Source organism: Hippoglossus hippoglossus, chromosome 23 (genome assembly GCF_009819705.1).
Source record: "Hippoglossus hippoglossus isolate fHipHip1 chromosome 23, fHipHip1.pri, whole genome shotgun sequence".
Lineage (NCBI taxonomy): Eukaryota > Metazoa > Chordata > Actinopteri > Pleuronectiformes > Pleuronectidae > Hippoglossus > Hippoglossus hippoglossus.
In genome coordinates, this window is record NC_047173.1 from 14,414,450 (window position 1) to 14,435,735 (window position 21,286).

The 21,286-nt window shown below is 45.1% G+C and overlaps 1 protein-coding gene across 1 annotated transcript; it reads right to left on the reverse strand.

Moving 5' to 3' along the window:
- Positions 1-550: 550 nt before the first annotated feature.
- LOC117757332 (protein FAM180A) lies at positions 551-7,715 on the reverse strand. Its single transcript, XM_034578374.1, has 3 exons — positions 7,513-7,715; positions 1,926-2,023; positions 551-1,044 (listed from the first exon to the last, which is right to left on the reverse strand). The coding sequence occupies exons 1-3, from the start codon at positions 7,586-7,588 to the stop codon at positions 715-717; spliced, it is 504 nt and encodes a 167-aa protein (XP_034434265.1). The 5' UTR covers positions 7,589-7,715; the 3' UTR covers positions 551-714.
- Between the last annotated feature and the right edge of the window lie 13,571 nt (positions 7,716-21,286).

Consider the following 21,286-nt stretch of genomic DNA (forward strand, 5'->3'; position numbering starts at 1 on the left):
CATGGATCCGATTTGTCCAGATCCACGTCAGGATTTAACGAGTTATTTTTTGTCCCGTGTCCCATGATCCTTCTACCAGGTTTCCTGGAAGAATCCTGCTGACAAACCAACCAACCAACCACCTGAGAGCGATGAACACATAACCTCCTCGTGGCCGTGGCACCAAAACAGCATGTGGCTCAGTGAAGCACAGATACTTTTATCTTTTTTTCCAACAAACAGGTTTGATCCAACACATTCACAACCAGATTTAAACAGTTAAAACAACTAATGTGTCCATTTAATCAAATTATTTTAAACCTGTAGACATTTTTAAATACTTGTTGTTGTGATACGTGTTTGTTGGACACAATTATCTCAAAACACACCACACAAAGGAAATGAAAACACAAAAGTGGAGTCGATTGCAGAAAATGCCAGAAATCAGATAAAAAGGTTGAAAGCTCTGGAAGTTGTGCAGTTTAATGTACAGTTGCATTCCAGTGTTAAAGTTCATACATCGTTTCCTGTTATTGGAAACAGCAAAGCTAATTATTTTCTGAAGCATGAAAATCTCTTTCTGGCTTTTTGCAAAACTTGTGGTTTTAAGTTAGTAGAATCAAGAATAGCTGTGTAACAGTACATAATGTTTACAGTTAGTACGCAGACTAAAATAAGCTTCAGATAATTACACACATCAGACTGATAATGACTTGTACACCTTCAGGCTGTTCCTCAGGAGGGGGTGAGGTCTCTCTGAACGGCTCTGAACAGCTGGAGCACCGCCTCCGTCCAGGCCTCCCTCTGCTGCGGGCTGCTGGATCCAGCCAGCGTCTGGGCGGCGTACACCAGGGTCAGCACCGTCCTCTCGAACTCCTGCCAGCTCAGACGCTGCCGGCGCCCGGCGAGCTCTGCTGTCAGACGCCGGATGTCGGAGAGCCTCTTGGGCAGGACGTCCTCGCAGATGACGTCCAGCTTCTCCACGCTCCTCAGGGAGGCCAGCTCCTCATCTGGGATCAGCATGGCGTTGTCTTCACCTTCTATCTGCATTCCAGCGAGCAGGATCTGGGGACCACACATTTACATTCACAAACGCAGACTTTCTAAAGACACTGATACCAAAGAACTGCGTCATCTACTTGACACCAGGATATTAATACATGCTTCACTGTCAGGAAGACGGAGTAAACACATATTTCACGTTTCTGCTAATGATTAGCACGAGTACGCAGTGTTTTCCTTCTCTTTGTCCAACAGGAGCTGTCAGCAGCTGGATGTTGAGAGAAAGATGGTCGAGCAAAACATGAGACTGGGAAGGTTTGTTTCTTTCTTGTGCTTTTTGAGAATGAAAAACGTTGAAGTCAAACTAAATGAGAGGAAGATAAGTTTCATTAGTTTCTAGAATTGAGTTTTTTTTTAAAGTCAATCATATGTGCAAATGTCATGAATTTACAATATCTCTAAAATGTTGACTTTATTCTTGACGTTTCAACTTTTGTTTACATTTGGACTTTTTTTCTACATTTAAAACTTTTTTCGACTGTCGACTTTATTGTCGAGGTGTCAACTTTTTCCGTAATTTCAAACTTTCTAGCTATTTTACTTTACTTTGTATTACTTTATTCTCGATATATGCCAAACAAAACAAAAAATATTCATGACATTTCAACTTCCTTCAACTATATTTTTGACATTTTGACTTGTTTTGACATTTCAACCTATTTCAAATTTTGACTTAATTCTCAATATGCTAAATTAAAAACTCCTGATCCGTCTTCTAGACATTCCGACTTTATGCAAATGCAAAACGGAAAAAATAGACAATCTTCCTCTTCTGAAGAGTGTGGACCACACATGTGTGACTTGGAAACTTCACTACATATTCAAACGAGCTTCCTGCGAAGTGAGTCATTTCATTTCCCTGAAGCCACAGGATCTAAACCGACCTCAAAAAGCAGGTTGACGTCCTCCACCGAGCGCTGGAACGTGGGGTTGATCAGCGAGTACGCCTCGCGCCTTATTCTGTGCGCGGCCGGAAACAGAGCTGGAACACAGGGGAGAGGGAGGGAAATCAGATTAGAGCCACTGTGGCATGCGTGTGGGTGGGCCAGAGGTTGAGTCAACACAGATTCATTACTGCTCAAATATTATGCAGGCGGGAGACGACCCGGCTCCAGCTGAGCAGAGGGTAACTGGTCTTTGACCCGAGCCCAGCGGCAGATGCTCCCATATTTATTAGCGGTGGATCCAGAGGAGAGGTACCTGCGCTCACAGGTCAGGCAGGTGTATTGGACATGTTCACATTTTAAAGAGTAAGTCCAGATATATGTTACAGCCCAGAGGCCCCAAGATCTGAGGTTTCCACATAGAGCTGGACTCTGTGAATCTGTGCCATCGCCTGATGGCTGGTGTTCCTATTAATTTGCAAATTAAGTTTAAAGTAAAAAATATGACACATGCATTGGATGAATTGTTCTTTTCTGCAGTGAACGTGTTAACAGATCTTCACCTGTTTACACCGCCCCCTCGTTCAGAGTCGTGTTTCTCTCCACCTGATGAATGTCAGTTCGATACCCGCTCTGCTTTTAGCTGTGGGCTCCACCAACTCGTGATTTCTCACTGAAAACATCTGCCAGTGAACCCAACTCACAGACCTGAGGACTAAAGACACAATCTGAACTCCGTCCTGTCAAATAAAAGCTTCAAGCCCCCAAAAAAATCTCTTATAAACAAAAAAACTAAACTAAAATTTAGTATAAAGAGTGTAAAAATGCTGCAAAGATAGTTATAGTTTCACACAAAATAACTCGATAAATACCCCAAATAAAGAATGTTTTGGATTAACTTTGCAATAAACACATTTATATTTTAAACTGCGTTATGTTCCAACACTTAATTTGCAGGACTCTGCAGCACTTAAAGGACTTTTTATACCATTCACCTACTGAAAATGCTCCAAATGAATATTTAACGAAAGAAGGACGTTTTGGAGGAAAAACCTAAAAGCTTTAACTTATCTTTTAGTTCTGTGGCTTGAAATGCAAAAGCATGATAAAAAGCTAAAATTCTCCAAATTCTTAATGAAATCAGACGGACTGGGTTCAAGGAGATGTTTATTAAAGAGCCTGGATCTAACAACACCAGTTACAGGGAGCAGATATTCCCGTTTGCAATGGAAACTCTTTGGGGGTCAAAGGAAGGAGGGAAGAGAGGTCACGTTCACATTTCTAATTTAATACTGTTTCTAAATGTGTCTGCGTTTTCTTCCCAGACTCTTTAAACATGTGGATATTGTGAATCCTCTATTGTCGGAGACTCCGAGAGCGATTTGTTGACTTAAAGAGAGAGAAGGGAAAAGTGAATTTGATTAGAGCAGAGAGAGGATTCTAATAATGGAAGTTAAAACTTCCTCTTGAGCTTCTCCAGAGATCTGGCTCCCCCTTTTTCAGCCACTTCACTTTTTCCTGTTGCCATCCAGCACTCGGCTCACACACACACAGACACACACACACAGACACACACACACACACATACACAGATCTTAATATAGGTATAGAGTATAAACACCGGGCCTGATCTGAATTCCACCGGCCCTACAGCGGCATCCTCTGCGAGCTGCCTTGCCAGTTCTGCAGTAATGATCAGCCCGGCTGCCCACGGCCTCGCAGGCCAGATACATTTAGCTTTATGGCGTTTGTGAGGCGAGCCAACGCCACATGCAACTGGCTGATCTCCCCGTGTACCTGCCTCCCGCTTGGGCGACTGCCAGTCTCCTGCTCTGGCTTCGCTCTCACGGCCCAGACACCGTTCAGGACGTAAAGACAATCTGTGACTCGGAGTTCTGGTGCTTGAATATTACAGCCGGGACAATTGGGTGCATATGTGTCGTCCTCGTGAAACCTTCACCTCTTCAACCGTCCCCACCCAAGCAGGGCCGCAGCCAGGACTTCTGAGAAACAGGACAGGAGGGCAGGAGTCCAAAGTCCACACCCCAAAAACCCACCCCCTTTAAATCATATGGAACATTTCACATTTGTTTTCGAGATAAATTGGTTCTAACTCCTCCTAAACATCAGGAGAGCACAGTACAGTGCACCACAACTTGTTGGTGAGAATTTACGCCCCCTCGTTGAGTGAACGACTCCCGAATGGAACGACCGAGCACTCACATTAGTTACTGAGCAGAGGAGACGCTACATTATCAATGTAAACAGAACCCCACCCGGGGGAGCGTGCGCTCGTTAGAACGAGGAGGTGAAGAATGGAGGCGCAGCGGGGAGACGACAGCTCGGAGGCCGTGAACCCAGTGGTGATTTACAATTAAAATTAATAATCTGTGATTAACATAAAACTTTTCTACGACTCTCGTTTTTTTGTCCTTTAATGTGGATCAAAGTGTCTGTTTTTAAGTTTCTAACAGCAGCTGCAGCAGTTTGGAATACAGGGTTATTGCAGGTGAACGCTCATGTGGTTGGCGGAGGATCGGTGGAGACTCAGAAAACACCGGTTTGGAAACGAATCAGTTGAGTCTTGCACATTTGTAAAAGCAGGTAGCAGAAGACTTAAATGGCTTAGGGGCAAAATGGTTGAGCAGAAAGCAAAGAGACGGGAAACGCTGAGGCTGAGCTGCACCGCAGACGATCTGGCAGGAGAGCGAAGGAAAAGGGGAAGCTATAAATAGCGAGGAGCTGATGGAGGCATCGGGAGCAGGTGCACAGGTAGGCGTGGAGGTCAGGTGATGAGAAGCTGAGGACAGCGAGGAAAAAAATCATCAGCCTCTGGAAGGACATGAAAATTAGTGGGTGGGTCTGAAATCCCTACAAACCCTCACTGGCTCCCTCCATGATGAGCAGTAAGTAGAGACTTGAACCGGTGAATCATTGTCATCTCGTGTCATCGCTGACGGGTGCAGAGTTGCACGGCTGTAATCTTTTACTGTATCTGTAAAACGTAGCACTTTGCATTTCGAGTGCATAATAGTGCACAAACCATAGGTGGTGGTTTTGTGCGAGTTTCACCTTCAGAAGTCAGAGACACAGATTAATGGCTCTCTCTTGTTCTCTGAGCTCAAGCAAACTTGTCGTAAAGCGAATGTGAAGATGGACGACAAGTGAAGCTAAATTAAACTGTCAATCGTGATGTTTCACATTTCACAAATTAAAACCAAACCCTATAAAAGAGAACGAAAAATGTATTTGACATGTACTAAAACTTTTTAGTTTGGTCCATGCATGTCCCATCTGCTAACATGGAGGCAGCGGAGTAAATGAGTTATACTCCAGCCAGCCACCAGGGGGCAATCCAACTAATTTGGCTTAATATTGTGGGATGGGGGATGAAAAGTTGTCCAAAGAGCCTCTGAACAAACAGGAAGCTCATCGATAAATGCCAGTGAGCGACTTTCCTCCTTCCTTCATGTTCATGTTTTCTTCTTGCATGTTTATGTGATGTGCAGCCTGGCCGTTCTGTTTTTCTGGTCGTGAATCCTTCTCTTGGTCGTTGACCAGGGAACATGCGCGTCCTGGAATGCAACCTCGACTTGCTGTGGAGTCATAAAAGGGTTTTTTCTTCTTCCCGACGTCCATTCATCCACAAGCTTTGTTCTCCTCAGTCGACCGGCTCATTCCACATTTTCCCTTAAACACCTGCTTTTTAAAAATTCTTCGCCAAGCAGATGATGTTTTCACTCACTTTGTTCGTTTGTCAGCAGGATTATGTAAGAAAAAACGACTAAAGGCTCATTTAAGCTGCTTTTACAGAGATAAGTCCATTTAAAACAGATGTAACTGTCAGCGCCCACATACTTGTGAAGCAAAATAACAACACAAGAGGGCAGCGAAGAGTTCTGACGACAAACATGGCGACGGAGGAGGTCGTCAAAACGATGGTCCAACTTTCCAACTCGCAAAGTCTCTCCTCAAAAAGTTCCACCGTTACTTCCACGTTAACATCTCTCTTCAACCATTGGCTGCACTGCCCCCCCCCCCCACGATTTACGGTGGTGGTACGGCACATGTGAGCTCTCTCGTTGAAACAACACATCTGCTCGAGACACTTTTAGCAGCCAAGTGTCCAATTACTCACAAACATTACGTTAATTGATATTTTTTGTCTATTTTTACATCAGTTGAATATTTAACGTAGATGTCCTTCTTCACAACACGTCAGCTTCCCCCAGCTGCTCGCTCGGCGCCCGCTCGTCCATCTTGCCTCCCCTCCCTCCGCCAATCCTCCCAACAATCAGCGCAGGCTTCCCCCGGTGTCATTATGCACAGGCAGGGAACATGTAATCTCCCGCTAACGGCTTGCGAGGAGATGAGGGAACAACAAAGATTCATTAATTAGGAGGGGTAACTCCTGGCTGGAGGGATGTCTTCATGAGAGAGATACAGAGAGAGAGAGAGGGAGTGTGGGAAGGAGAGGGGGGGGGACAAACAAACAACAACAAAATGGACGTTTAAAAAGCCGCAGTGGCTCCCATCTTCTGCTAAGTATTTCAAATGATCGTTACAATCCAAACAAACAATGTTATTATAGAGAGTCAGACACACAATCCACTATTTACAATGTAAACACAGACGTCACCATCGATCCTCCCGCCGTGAGCCCAATCTGCGAGAGGCAGAGAGAACTGAGAGAAAACATATTTAACATTCTCAGGGCTGAGGTCTGACTCTGTGGATTCTGAAATACTGGAGACACGGGATCATTGAGCTTAAAGTGAACTTTACCACCAGTGTGAAGGAGCAAGGAGCTTTATGAAAAGTTTTTGACAGGGTTTTAATATAGAAATGTTAAAAGTCCATCTCCCCAAACAAACAGCAGCGGCTAATCCCAGTGGTGCATTTAGCAGCTGAGGAGGTATTTCCCTCAGGAGCTGGTGGAGACCAAAGCAGAGACATTAGGGACGTGAACACTGGACTTAAATTCATCAGGTGTCCAGAAACAAGACTCCATTAAGATGCTAGTGTTGCTTTGTGTCTGGATTTAAGGTAAAAATATACAAGTGTTGTATTTACACAGCTCCAAAGTGAAGTAAATACAACAACAAAGATCCTGACTCTTAGAAAACAGCTTTGTTGTCAAACTATGGGTCACACACGTATTTTTTAATTGAATAATGACATAAAAGTACACACAATAACAATCTCTAACTCTGTCAGTGGCCCTGCTCCTGAAGCATCCTGTGTCTTTTCCAAAGAATTGAAGCTATGTGAGTGCTGAGAAAGGAATTTCCTCAGTGAGTGGATCCAGTAACATCAGGCCAGTCACTCTTCACTGGAAAATGATCTGTTGACGTCCGTCATGTGGCGACGCCTCTAAAATCTCTGAGATAAACACATTCTTTCACAGAAGCAAAGATGTGCGACAAAAATAAACCATCACACTTGCTTTATTTTCCACTTTCTAACAAGTCTAATAGTCTTTTTAAATGAGGATTTAAACACATTGTGATATTTGAGGATGTTGACACGCGGCCTGTGAAGGTAAACAGAGACTGGATGTCCTCGTGGAGCAGACGAGGGCGCCTACCTCTCCTGTGGTGCTGAGTGGCTGCCAGGTAGACGGACAGGTAAACGACGGCGAGCGGCGCCCACCACTGCGTCATGTTGACGATCCTCACGCCGGGGTCACGGCTCGGCACACGCTCCCCTCCCGTCGGCCTCCGACTCCCTCAAGGGAAACAGTCACAGGCGTAAGTGAGCATCGCCGAGGTGGACGAAAACAGCCCGACTGCTGCGTTTCGACATCTCACATCATCCTTCATTCACTATGTTCGTTTTGACTGTTCCCTCCTCCCTCCATCCCCTCTTGCCCTCCCTATTTTTATTATTATTCTCTCTCTCTCTCTCTATGTGTGTGTGTGTTCTCCTCTCAGGCCAAGCAGTCTGGGCTCTCATCTGGAAATCATCAGGATTTGGGAAGTGTCTGCCCTCTTGGCTGCACTTTCCTCACAGCTACTGGTCTGTTCAGTTTACTGAGTGACTCCCGATACGACCGACTGGATAACGAGGTTTCTGAAGAGCCAGAACCAAACCAGCGCTGGATGGTCTCCTCTCGCTTGATTACGCCTCCGCATGACTTTAAAGATTATCTACCACTCCGGTTAGAGGCAGAATTGATACGGATTGGCCTGAATGTTGCTGATGAAAATGGATTTGATCAGTTTCCACAAAACCGGGCGACGAAAAAACACATTTCAGTGCTTTGGACACTAGGGGGCGGAGTCCTTGGAAACAAGGTGTCAATACTGGATCCACCCGTTTATACGGAAAATGTAATTTTGGGTCACATTCTCAGAGTTGATTTTCTACTATTGAATACTTATTCTACATTTCAGAGGATAGACGGAAAACATTTAACTTTTGGCCATTAACAGGATTAAGTGTTGAGGATTTTGTTCCTTCGCAGCCTGGAAGAAACTAATACATAAAGTATAAAGAAAAGAAGGGATTCCATTCATCTTGGACCCACAGTTAATGTTTTCTTTTTAAAAACACAATCGCCAATAAACCTTTTATAATAATTTGAGCTCTGTTTTATTTAACAAACATTTACTCTGGAGAAATGTGCATATTATCGTTTTTGTGGCTTTGCAGAATCGTCCAAGGTCAACTCTCTGTCAGGAGTTTAGACGTTTGTGCTGCAGGTCACCGGGCTCATGACCTCAGTGTTTGGTCAATCCCGGCTCCAGCCCCAGATAGTTGTTTGGCTAATAAATTCACCATCTGCCTTTATTTTGTCCTTTTCAGAAAACGTTGGCAAATCTGAATTTAGTGAAATACCTGAAGCTGTGGCCAAACCCAGAAAAATAAGTTGTGCTTTTCCTCCACTTAAATCATTAAAGATGGCAATCACATCTTCCTCTGTCCTCAGCCGACCTCGTTCTTTCTTCATTTTGACATTGTCCTTGCAGTTGTGCTCTTAAATTCCAGGTTAATTAACGAAGCATAAACAAAGCCCTGACTTCAGAGGCTTGTTTGATTGCAGGTGGCGTGCACGTGCCTGGCGATGGCGAAAAACCCAGACGCAGGCGAACAGCTTCATGTCGACGAGTCAGGATCCCACTCAAGAGCATCTCGATCCAAGGCCGTCAAGACTCTCTCCCTCGTCTTTATAGACTCTCCTCCGCCGCCGCCGCCTCTTCAGCTCTTTGTTGCCACAGAAAATGTCCAATAAACACACACAGTCCCTGTTCCGCTGCCAGAGCATTAAAAAGAGTGTGTAGGTTCGCTTTCTTGGCTCGGCCCCTGGAGTTGCACCTGCTAAAATAAATCACAGTTAATATTCCTGTTCTTTCAGTAGATTAGAGAGGAACAGCTAATTATTTACAAATTTAACTTACTTAATTTAATGTTACTCTTTACATTGTAAGGCTGATACGAATCCACCGTTTCCTATCGATGTTGGAATAAACGCTGACGTCGTACATTTGTTTAAAAATGGAAAAGCCACAGAAGTCGTGTCAGCAAAACGATTCCCTGTCGACCAAAGCGTCAGCACTTCAAGTCACAAAAACCATAAACGACGGCGCTCCCTGTTTCATTTCAGGGGCGGTAAAAGTATTGAGTGCCCACGTGGGAGCCGTAACTCTGTTGATCTGGAGGCTCCCCGAACAAGTTGAAGTCTCCGTGTGACGTAAAAGAAAAGTTGTCAACGGGGCTGCGTCGGTTTTTATGATTCAACGTTGGAATAGGAGGAGCGGAAGTGGAGGGATTTTACGACAAAACACGGCGTCATTGGGAGACGTAAAATATCGTCCTGATAATCTAGTTACGTTCAAAGGTTTGATTAATCTCCACAGCTCGGCGTGGCTTTCATTTCCTTTAACTGCCGCCATATGTTTGATTTGATATATACCGGTGGCAGATGGGCACCACAAGGTATGTGTCCTGTTTGTTCTGTCGCACGTGGAACATAAAACACGTTCACATGGATGAGGAAGCTGCAGGCGCCTCTGTGGACGAGCGGTAACGGCTGCCGGCGTGTGATTCACATGAGTAACACATGAGGTGAGGGCAGATGGCCTCTTAAAGGGGAAGAGATCCAGCGACTGTAACTCCGGAGGAAATGGTCCCAGAGTGAGTGAGTGAGGTCAAACACACAGAACACCCGATATCTACTTGTTTGTTTTGTTGCTGCAATGCTTTCTACTAAGTGGAATCATACTGCTTTTATTTTGAAAAGTTATGAATGTGGAGATAAACCAGGTAGGATGAGCACCACTTGACTTCACTAAAAAAAAAGCTCTGCACACAACATCCAGCGCACAAACAATACAAATAAGACCGTTTATTATACAACTGTTTGATGAGGACTCACCAATGAGGAGGAATAATTCTGAAGCATCAACACGGAAGAAGAGAACAGCTCATTCCAAACAGACATTATAATACACCTCCAAGTGTTTCCTGTTGTGGCCATGGGGGGGCAGTGTTAAGACACACATCCCGCCTGATGCACAACTGCCCGACTCATCCGGAAGATTCTTGCCCTGATTGCTCCGGCCCCCCCCCCCCCCTGACTCTTTTTGGTGATGCTGCATGAATTCAGAAATAATTGAATTCTATTCAGATAAGGTCTGGGAAAAATATGAATGCGGCCGCTTAGCAGAGATCAAAAGGGCTGTTTGGGTTCAAACCAGGTGGGGACCCTCGAGACGTCCTCTGGTTTAATTGCTTCTGTGCTGTAAATCACTGGAATGCCTCAAATATGCAAATTGGACGCGAGGACACTGTCCATCTGAACTTGCAAGAGGCTCGTTTAATAGTCAAATCGCAGCCAAAAAACAAAAAGTCCGCAGCTGCAGTTTCATATCACAACGCTACGGGTCGGAATAATGAGTAAACACCTGACCCGGTTCGTGCAAATACACAAAACGCTGAGATTTGTGCCGCTTCTTCTTTTCAAGCCGTGGGCCTGTGACTCATGCTCTGAGTAATAGCTTTAAGTTTGAGCTGATTATTGTTTCTGACAATTTGCAGGAGCTGAAGCCTGCAGCCGAGGCCGGCGTGTGCTGGATGTAAAACACTTCTTCTTCCTGGAGGAAAAAGCCTCCGGCTATGAAGTGTGAGCAGCAACGTACAAAAAACTGTGTTCTCTGCACCCGCGGTTCACTTCTGCCGTCTGTGTTGAGCCAAGCGGAGGCATTTGAGAGGTTAGGCATTAGAATTTGTAATTATTTTTAATCCCCAACCAAAGCTCTGCTGAAAAGCTTTCATGTGCTCTTTCATCGGTCCGGTTTGTTTGTTTTGTGCTTGATCCACAAGGTTGCATGGAGGCGAAAAACAAAACAAAAAATACCACGGCAAGTTAAAAAATAAAACACGTAAATGAACGAGCTGCAAGAGAGATTTGTACAGAGTCACGAGGGAAACATTATTTGTCTTTCAGAAAGCTGGAGCGAGAGAGAGAGAGAAAATGAGGGAGAAGTTGGAAATGAACTATTTGAAAGTTGAAAAAACCAGCATCTGTTGATTGACCGGAGTCAGTGGCAGCATGGCAGCCCTCACAACGAGAGCGAGAGGGAAGAGTCTGTCTGCATCATCTCCACCTGGAGCTGCAGCCGCGCGGCAAACATCACGCATCAAAACAACTCCACGAAAACACTGAGCTTGCGAGCGTTGGGGCCTCGAGGCCTAATCATCACACCTGCTGCGGAATAATCACCTCGACTGTCCATCACACCTCTGCGTGCGGTTTCATCAAGGCTCATCTGAATAAAAGCAGCGTCACAGCTCAGCGTCCGGTCTTTAAATGGAGCTGGCAGGTCTCGGACAGCTTGCATTATCATGATTTGGTCCTGGTGGGCGCCCGGGCGATTTATATTTATATACCCACACTCTCCTCTACTGTCTGGTGCAGAGACGACAGCTACAGTCGCAGTCTGGAGCAAACAGGCCACCTGTCTCGTTACCGTGGCGTCCGCACGCACGCCGTAATCAGTCATTAGCGTAAATAAAGATTCGGTATCTGTTGTGGGATTAATAGAACGTCTTTGTAGAGTTGACGTGGCTAATTTCCTGCTTCGTTCTCCTGCTGGTGCTTTTTGACCAATTATTTTATAACGAGTTGAATCGTGGTGTGTGTGTGTGTGCGTGTGTGTGTGTTGTACAAGAAGACTAATATCACTTCTTGTGTCTCTTATTCTCGTAGATGAATGAATCTCTAACAAAGGACCCTTTAACTGCTTTCAACCCATTGGGATTCATTAGGAGATAAAGTTTGCCCGTTAGTCATTAAAGTTAGAGATGTTCAATCACTCGCAGGAGCTTCTTGAACATTTTGACAAAACAGACTTTCCTAAATCTATGTGGTACTTATACTTTGTCACAAATTTAAATGTGCAAATGAGGGAGTTAAAGGAAGGTGCCTCTTGAATTTGAGTCGTATTTTGAAGCCAAGTCTTTAAGATCTAAAATGTTTAGTTAGTGACTAAAGTATTCACCGTACAAACAGGAAACCTGGGTCCGAGTGAGGAGGCTCAGTCGGGGGCCCACTGCAGATTACTGCATCAGCGCCCCCTAGTGAACAAATCCCTCCTTGCCCACTCTGCACAGCTCCTCGGTTGTAACGAATAGAAAAAGAAAAAGTCTAAAACTCTGCTGGATCTCTTTTCACAGAACATGATGAAGCAGAGATAAAAGTTTGACTTGATTTTTTACCTGAATCAAAATTTTCCTCTCAGACTTGTTATCTGGAAACTGACAGTGATATCAGAAGTTCACAGGCCTCGGAGGCTGTTCCGGGGATTCTGCTCTCTAGTGTCGGTCGAGCCAAACTTGAAAAGTTTTCGACTGCAGCACCTGCGGTAAAAATTACACAATAGTTATACGATGATTAATTGACGACCAGCATCAGTCAGAGCTCGTAAGGATTTAGTGTTTTGCTCAAGGGCACTCCAGTGACGTAGATCCTTGCCAGCCTCCGGGGGTTTGAATCTGAATCAAAGCGGCCCTGTACTCCCGCATCACCCAGCTGCCAGTGTCTGCTGCCCAATAACCAGAATAATGACGGATGTGTGTACTTCACTTCCTGTGTAATCACCGCGCCCGCTCGCACTTGAGCTGGAGCGTTGGCGGGATTCTGCCTGTTAATGAAAGGTGCTCATGGAGTCGTGCCGCGCCGCGAACACACGGACAGAGGCGATGACATCTGTCACCGCGAAACGTGGCGGATGCGTGATTTGGACTCGACGGTTTCCAGCTTCCCCGTCATCAGCTGGTCATGAGTCATTAGGGCGCGTTGGTCGATCGTCAGTGCCTCGGCGTTAACGAGCGAGGGAGCCGTCACGACTGCAGCCAGAGGCACCGAAAAACAAGACCGGGCCCGGAGTATGTGAGCGTATATATACAGGAAATGAAAAAGCTCTGACGCTTGTAAATGCTATCAGATGTATATGCACACTGAAGAAGTTCAAGGAAGAGTTTTTAGCAAGAAACAAGATTTAGACTTCAGTGTGGTTCTGTTTCTTTCGGCGTCTTGTACATCTTCTCTTGGTTTTGAGTGGGCACAATCTTGATTGCTCTAATTATCTGTGGATATTAGTTATTCAAGACCAGTGTTCCTTTATCCTGATTCAGTTTAATGACGTAAACACTCGAGACTGATTAAGACTTGAAATCTTGTCAATCAAAGAGTTTGAAGGTTTTGGGATAAAAATGTCCCAGTTTTGATGTTTTATTTCCTTCACTCCTGTTTGTTTGCTCTGCTTGTTGGCTTGTAAACACAATTATGCAAAAACTAGTGGACGGATTCAGGTTGAAACTAAGCAGAAGGTTGTGTTACATTGTGAAATACATTTGATGGAGGGACGTGGTGTGGGTCAGGAAAGAAGAAGGGTTGTTTTTTATCCTATACAATGAACCTTTTTTGACTTTTCAAAGTAAAGGAGAGTAGCTGAAATTGATCTACTACATATTTCAGGCATGTAGCTCACCCAGCGCATATCTTACTAGAGGGGTGTTTGCTTTTTTCTTTTCTACGTTGTGGTCGGACTGAACAAGGAGCTAATTTTTTATGAGCGACATGTAAAGTCTGTGCAAACATGCAAGTGGATGCAAAAAGACGGGAACTTGCCCTGGGGCTGATGCAACGTGAGTGAAAGACGCAGCCGTGCAAAATGTCGAAAAATGTTTCGACCTGAACGACAGATTTCACACCGATCCTGAAGCTGTGAATTCAGTAAATCTACTTGATGGTGATGAGAAGCGAGCGACTGGAAGGAAATAAGAGGAAGAACTTAACACTCCAGCACAGGCGGCCACATATTTCATATATTATTTCTGCAGGATTTATGGCTTTTATTTAGTTTCCTTTCTTTATTTGCTTTCAGTCCCGTTGATGTGGAAAACTTTGACGAAAGAAAGTCTCATATTTTCCTCTGTGTCCTTTCCCCTTGAGCTGTGCACAGATGGCAAGAGAAATAAAACCTGCACTTCTTCATCTGTGAAACAAACAAAGACCTGAGACTCGGCATCTGCATCAATCTCCACATCCGACGTCTGTGCCTCTTGTGGCAGCTTCCTCAACCTCAGGGGACGAAAAGTTCCCTGCTGCTGCCCAGTGAGACACCGTGTGGATTAATGTGAGATGAAGATGAAGAGGGGACCCGGGCTGAAAGCTGCCGAACGAGGTCAGCTTCAGCGTCACTCTGCAGCTTCATTAAATAGCTGCAGAGTGACGCCTCCTATGGACCATTTTATAGAAGTACACTGACATAACATAGATTAAAAAGACAGCAGTTATGTTTATGCTAAATCTGCTTATTGGAACTGTTTTTAGTTATTAATAGATTATCTGTGTACATGTGTCGTATTATAATCATCTTAATGGACTAGTAATAGTATTAGTATGACCACAGTTTATGATAAAGCTGCTACTTTCTGATTTCTGATTTAACCTTTGTTAACCTGCAGTGAGAATCGTCATTGTGATGATATGTGATGGACATTCAGCTGAGAGTCCTTGTCAGAGCAGAATGATAAAACCCACTAACACCCCACGACTTGCCCTTTTCTCGAAATCCAATTCCACCAAAGCCACCTTGTCAATATAATTGACACCAAAAGGATTGTTTCATTAAAATCATATCAAACAAGGATCATTTATGACAACTTATCAATGTTAACCTTGTCGATATGAATATTCTCAACAAGCAGGGTGTGGAATCCGGATGCACCGAACAGCTGGGAACAAGAAAAACCCTATTTTTCAAACACATTTCATCTCAGCTTCTGAGCCTTCGTCTCTTCAGCTGCCGTCTCTGCTTCGGTATCCGATTTCAAAAACAACATCTAGAGGGAGGGAGGGATGGAGCTCGGCTTGAACCTGCCTTTCTCTCTTCATTGTGCGTGCGTCTTTGCGACTGTCAAGCAGTCACAAAGGCGACCAAATCCAAATCTCTCCCTTGTTAAAAATCGCACACTTCTTACTCCCCCCCCCCCAATCCTCTCAAAGCTGTCTACCGCAGAGCCGTGTGCCTTGTTAGATCAGATCCGTCGCCGGTTCTCCTGGCTCACAGAGTCCGGATTATACAATTAAACTCCACATTTTTGCATTTCAAAGCTTAAGCTCTTCATCAAAGCACAAACGACACACACAACTCGGTTTTGTGAGCGAAGGAACTTGAAACGCTACACGAGAGACGTGCACATACGACGGAACATGCGTCTTTATCACAAATGCAAACAACTGGTTGTATGTGTCACAGTTTTGTGCCCGTAAGCCGTTTTCCCTTCTTCTCTCTGTTTTTCTCTTTTCAGGTTGTTTACTGTGAATGTGATCTCCTCATTAGTCTCATTAGTCGTACCACAGTACAAGTCACCTCTCGAAGCTTCCTCCATCAAGGCTTTTCCTCCGGTGCAGCCTCGCTCCGGTGGCTTTGCTCATTTCCTCACATCCTCAGGACCAGTCAGTGACAGCAAATAGCCGGGGATCTGCTTCGCTACTCGGCTAAAGCTCTGCCACGACAAAAAAAAAAAAAAAGCAATAGCTCAGTTGTGTTGTGTCTGAAAGTTAAGTCTTGATTCCCCTTTGGCGGCAAACACCTCTGTGTCTCTGCTGCCTTGTTAGGGAGAAAACTAGGACCACACGATAGAGCTGTAGACGTGTCACAAACTAATGGTGACATCTTTACATAGACACAGACTCAGGGAATCAATACCTTAGAGAGTTACCATGCATGTCCTGTGAACTCTGTATCTACTGGAACACATTTTACCTTTAAATGACCTTGTTTGAACTGCTGTTTGCATCTATGCTTTTACCGAAGTTCCAGTTGGATCGATGGACGGCCTCTGAAACCCCTGAACCCCAAAACTTTTCCAATGTCAGTGATCGGCTGGTGTGCAGAGGGTGCTGTAAGCAAAGATTACAACTTCTCCTTCAGGCTCTCGTTTCATTTTTTATTCAACTTCAACTACTTATTTTTGAGAGTGCAACGCAATGAATGCCTGTGAGGAGAAACCCAACTTGCCCCTTCTCTAACACGGTAGGTTCTTATACCGGCTATCCAGAACAGGCACGAACATATTTGCCTTAGTGTGTTGAAATACCTTATCGTGCTGTCCATCTATTATCTATAGCACTTTGAGGGTCATGGGGGGGGGGCAAGAGGCGATGCGAGCTGACATTGGGCGAGAGGCGGGCTTCACCCTGAACAGACTGGCAGTTCATATAGAGACAACAACAACTATTCTGAGATTCACACCTACAGGCAGTTCACTCGAGTTAAGCTGCACTTTGTGTCTTTTGAAGATGTAGAGGAAAAACCATGCAGGCAACTGAAGAACATGCAAACTCATGTAACTCAACGTACACGAAGTATACTGCCATCTTAAATATCAAGGTTTGTTGTGTTGCTCATCAAACATGATTGAAACTGGACAGTAGTTTGAGGAGATCTGACCGATCGTGCCCCATATACGTCCAACAAAGATCGTTAATTAACATACATGTCTTTCTCATAGAGGCTTTCATTCATCCATAGGTTCCCCAGGCAACAGGATGTGACATTTTAATTAGAGAGATGGACAGATCGAGGCTAGCTGTTTCTTCTGCTTTCATTCCACTGCGAAGCTAACCTACGCTAACCAGCTAGTGGCTGTAGTTTGATGTTTAACGGACGGATTCGAAGTGAAAAACCCTATTTTCTGACAAAGTGGGAACAGTTCTCTGCTCTTGATGCCTCCTCACTGCTGCTAATGGATGTTTTTACATACATATCTTATGGATTGCTCTGTCACGTCAACAAACTGATAAGACGGAGATGAAACGTGCTGGAGATCGGGTTCGTCCTCAGCTGAACTATCTGCTTCTCAAACTTTCCACCCGGACCGCTCGCTGCCTCCACATCCTCCCGTCTCATCCCGTCAAAGAAACTTCCTCCTGCATTTCGTTTTTCTTTTCTTTTTCAATTCTGATGATCCAAGCTGATTTAAAGGGCAATTGTGAGGCATAAGCTTCCCTCTGACTTTTCGCCTTCAGCATTTCATTTAGATTCCTTTACAATGCGGGGGGGGGGAGGACAAAAGAAGAGACTTTACATGCACTGAAAAAAACTGGGATTTACTCAATCAAAATCCACAATATGTTGAAGCTACATATTTTTCTTGAAGGATTATCTTTTGGATTGGTTTTAATCTTTCCGTGCGCCAACTTTAACCGAACCCAGGCTGTGAGCGAGCACTGCCCTAGATGTGTTCTCCCTTCCCCCAGCCGTCATTTCTGTTATTTATCTCCTCCTGGTCTCTATCTGCCCATCTTGCCTACTCATAACTTATTCCATTATGTCTCTCTGACTCTCGCCGCCCTTCCCTTCCCCTTTTTTTTTTCCTGCTGCCTTTGTCTTTTTTCCCCATTATCTGTCAATTTCCCTCCCTTTAATCCTTCCCTCTTTGTATTAGGATGCAAGCATTTCTCACTTGCAGCCTCAAGGTCAGTTTTTGAGTTTTAATCACAGACAAGTCCTCCCGACTGTGGCGGTGACCCAGCCTGAAGGCGCAGCACCGCGTCGGGAACACGCTGCAGATGCACGCGCAGCAGGTCAGGACTCGTCAAAGCCACGAGGGGTCATTATCCCACAAGTTTGTTTATTTATTTGTTTATTGTCATTTGTCCTCTTCTGTCACCCCCCCCCCCCCCCCCCCCCCCCCCCCCCTCCCCGGACCCCTCCAGAGGTTGCATTCAGGGCCCCTCTGGCGATGACTGTACTGACCCCAGCAACCAGACCCTGCAACCCAGCTGTGCACACTCACCCCTCATCCACATGTGTGCGCTCATGCCACATGCAGGCGAGGGGATTGAGCGCTACAGCAAAGAATCTTCGGTGAATTCGTGCATGCAGGTCCGTGAGTAGAGAGAATGAGGCCACCAATGGGGCCGTATGGATTTTTTCCACCCTCTCTCTGCAGCACTCAGATGAACACTGACCCTGGTAGTTCGCTGGGGCCGCCATCGATCACCTCTCACACTATATGAAAAAGCCAACAACAGACTCCAGGGAACAGACATGCAACGCTGGGCCCCACCCAGCTGAGCTTTGAACTGATTACACTTTAGTACAATATATAAAATTAATCATATAAGGAATTAAATCCGAGGGTAGAACCTGCACACACAGCTTCAGCATCCTAATAAAACATTTTAGCGACAGATGAGAGACGATATTAGGTTGTGCAGATAAGGTTTTATGTTCTGGTCAATACAATGAGTTCTGAGTTGGGTCTTTACTTTCCACTCCTCACAAAAGGTTGGATTTCGTGCCTTCAACTCATTCGCTTGTTCGAACGAAATAGTTCAGAATTATTTCTAACTTCTGTATCAATGATGAAAACCTTTTTATTTGAAGACACCAGGGTGGAGCGCCGGAGGAGAGACCTCCTGACGACATCAGAAGACGCGAGGCTGACCTCCCGGGTTCTCCTCATCGTTCAAAAAAACCCCCAGCCATTGATTCAAGCCTCCCACCCAGAGGTAGGCAAACTCCTCCCTGAAGACGCCGCACTTTGTCCAACGCATAAATATTTAATTGTGCTGAGCACAAAGGCAGAAACTCCGACTCCAGCTCTGTATTCAGAACACTGCCACCCATGAGGATGAATTCGCATTAAAGTTTTTGGAAAACTTTCTCAAAGATGGGAGAACTTCTGATAAACAAAATACTCTGTATAATTAAACTCAAAGTAGCTCCTCTGTAATTAAGAGCTACGCTACCAACATGACATAAACCTTTTACTTTATAAAACGAGACAATAAAAGGAGACACGTTCTCTTTGTGACGCTCTATTTCTGGCACGGAGGAAAATACCGTCTCCTTATTTTCCAGTTTCCTGATTGCGAAGTGATGTGACAAAGTTCTTTGTCTGCTCAATTGCTTCCTGGGTGGCTCATTTTCTCCTCTCACAGGGATGTGTTCCCCGGGATCAAGATGAATCTGAGAGAGAGGAGAGAGGAGAGAGGACAGAGGAGAGAGAGGGAGAGAGGGAGAGAGGGAGAGAGGGAGAGCGAGAGAGCGAGAGAGGACAGAGAGAGAGAGAGCAGACACTGTACCATTGACGTTATTTGCACTCGCGACTCTTCTGCGTTCGACAACATAATTACCAAAGCAGAGGCCTTGTGCAATTAAAAGCCGGCGACTGCTGACAGCGAGGGCTCGTGCAGCGGGAGCACGGCGGGGATGAGACAGGATCTCAACAGAAAGGGGGGGTGTCCTCAGAGAAGGAACCGCTCCAGTGTTTTGAAGACAGGTAACGTTTTATCGTCTCAACAGGACTTGCAGAAATGACAGGATGATCCTGAAATGCCCCTGAAACTACCCCCCCCCCCCCCCCCCCCGCTATACCAGGAACCTCATTTGTGGAGCTGGTGTTCGAGAGAAGAGGAAGTGGAGATGTGGATTGTGAGGAAACTCCTCGGAATTATTGTTTCTAAGTTTACCTGTTGGGAAACGAGTCTTTCAGTTCTGGATCTCCTCCAGAGGACTGAAGCCAAACACTCAAACCAGACAGAGACTTAAATTAATGATGCCTTCAGGCGTCTCGCAACATTTCCAGGATTTTACACTTGTTAACGGCTTTTTAAGCCCTGAGATATTCTTGCTTTTAACTATGTGCATCATCGTATCCGCTCGGTGCTGTGGTCGTGCATGTTCTCAACAATGAAACAACGATGATTCAAGGGGCCTCACACACCGGCTATGGCGGCTACGCAATCACCCTTTTCTATCAGAAGTCCCCATAAACTCTTGTAATGTTGCCAGACATTTTACAGAATGTGTAAGATGTCATCCCAGATATTTTGGCTTCATTTTTACAGAGCAGCAGGAAGCGGGGACGCGTCGTCCATCTTTCTTCACAGGTCAGATGACTCAGTTACCACCTGACAGAAATGTCCCCTCTGTGGGGAGGAGCTATGTAGATGAAGACTCACTCACACACACATGCAGGACACACGGAGGCCCACGCTCACACAGGTCTACCCGTGTGCAAGGCCAGAGGGAAATAACTGTCACCTGGGATGTGTGTTAAGTCTAAATAATTGTCTACCTGCGCCTTTGTTTCCCTTTGGTAATACGAGCAGCCCTTCTGTGCATTCAACATAAATCAAAAAATATAATTCCCTCTTTTTTAATGAAGAGAAATTACCGAGTCGTGTCGGCACAGCTTGTTAGACAAACAAAAGCGGCCGCGGTTCCCGTCGGCCAACGCGGCTCCAACCTTTCCAAATGAGCTCTCCATCACGTGTAATCAATAATTGTCAGCCCTTGTTTCTGTGTTGGAGTGCCGCGGCTTTCACACAGTTCAATCTGGTGCCAAGCCGGTGTCAAGCAGCACCAGGGTTACAGCTTAATCGCAAACTACTTCGCTGTGAACTCTTTCGGAGAGAGAATGAAACAAAGAGGAAATACGGGAAACGTTTGTGAACAAAGCACCTTTGAAAAAACACCACCACGACCTCCAAGAGCCACGTCGAAGTCGACCCCCCCACGTTAATAACAAGAAAATATTCAGTATGCACGAGTTGCTGTAACCCTGCATCTCATTATTGACTCTTGTTTTCATATAGTTTTAAAACCTAAAGCAGCGTCTTGTTTATTTCAGAGCAGATATGCTCTCCCACAGCGTCACAGCAGTCCTGCAGAAAACAGTCAGCCCAGAAATAATAGAAATTAAATATCCCACCCCCTTGAGCGCGGCACGGAGGAACCTAATAGCATTTTCATTAGCGAGTTTATTTGTTTATTGGCGGTTTTTCGAAGAGATATGATATTTGTTTAATTATGAAAAAGCAGAGAAATGGCAGTTTG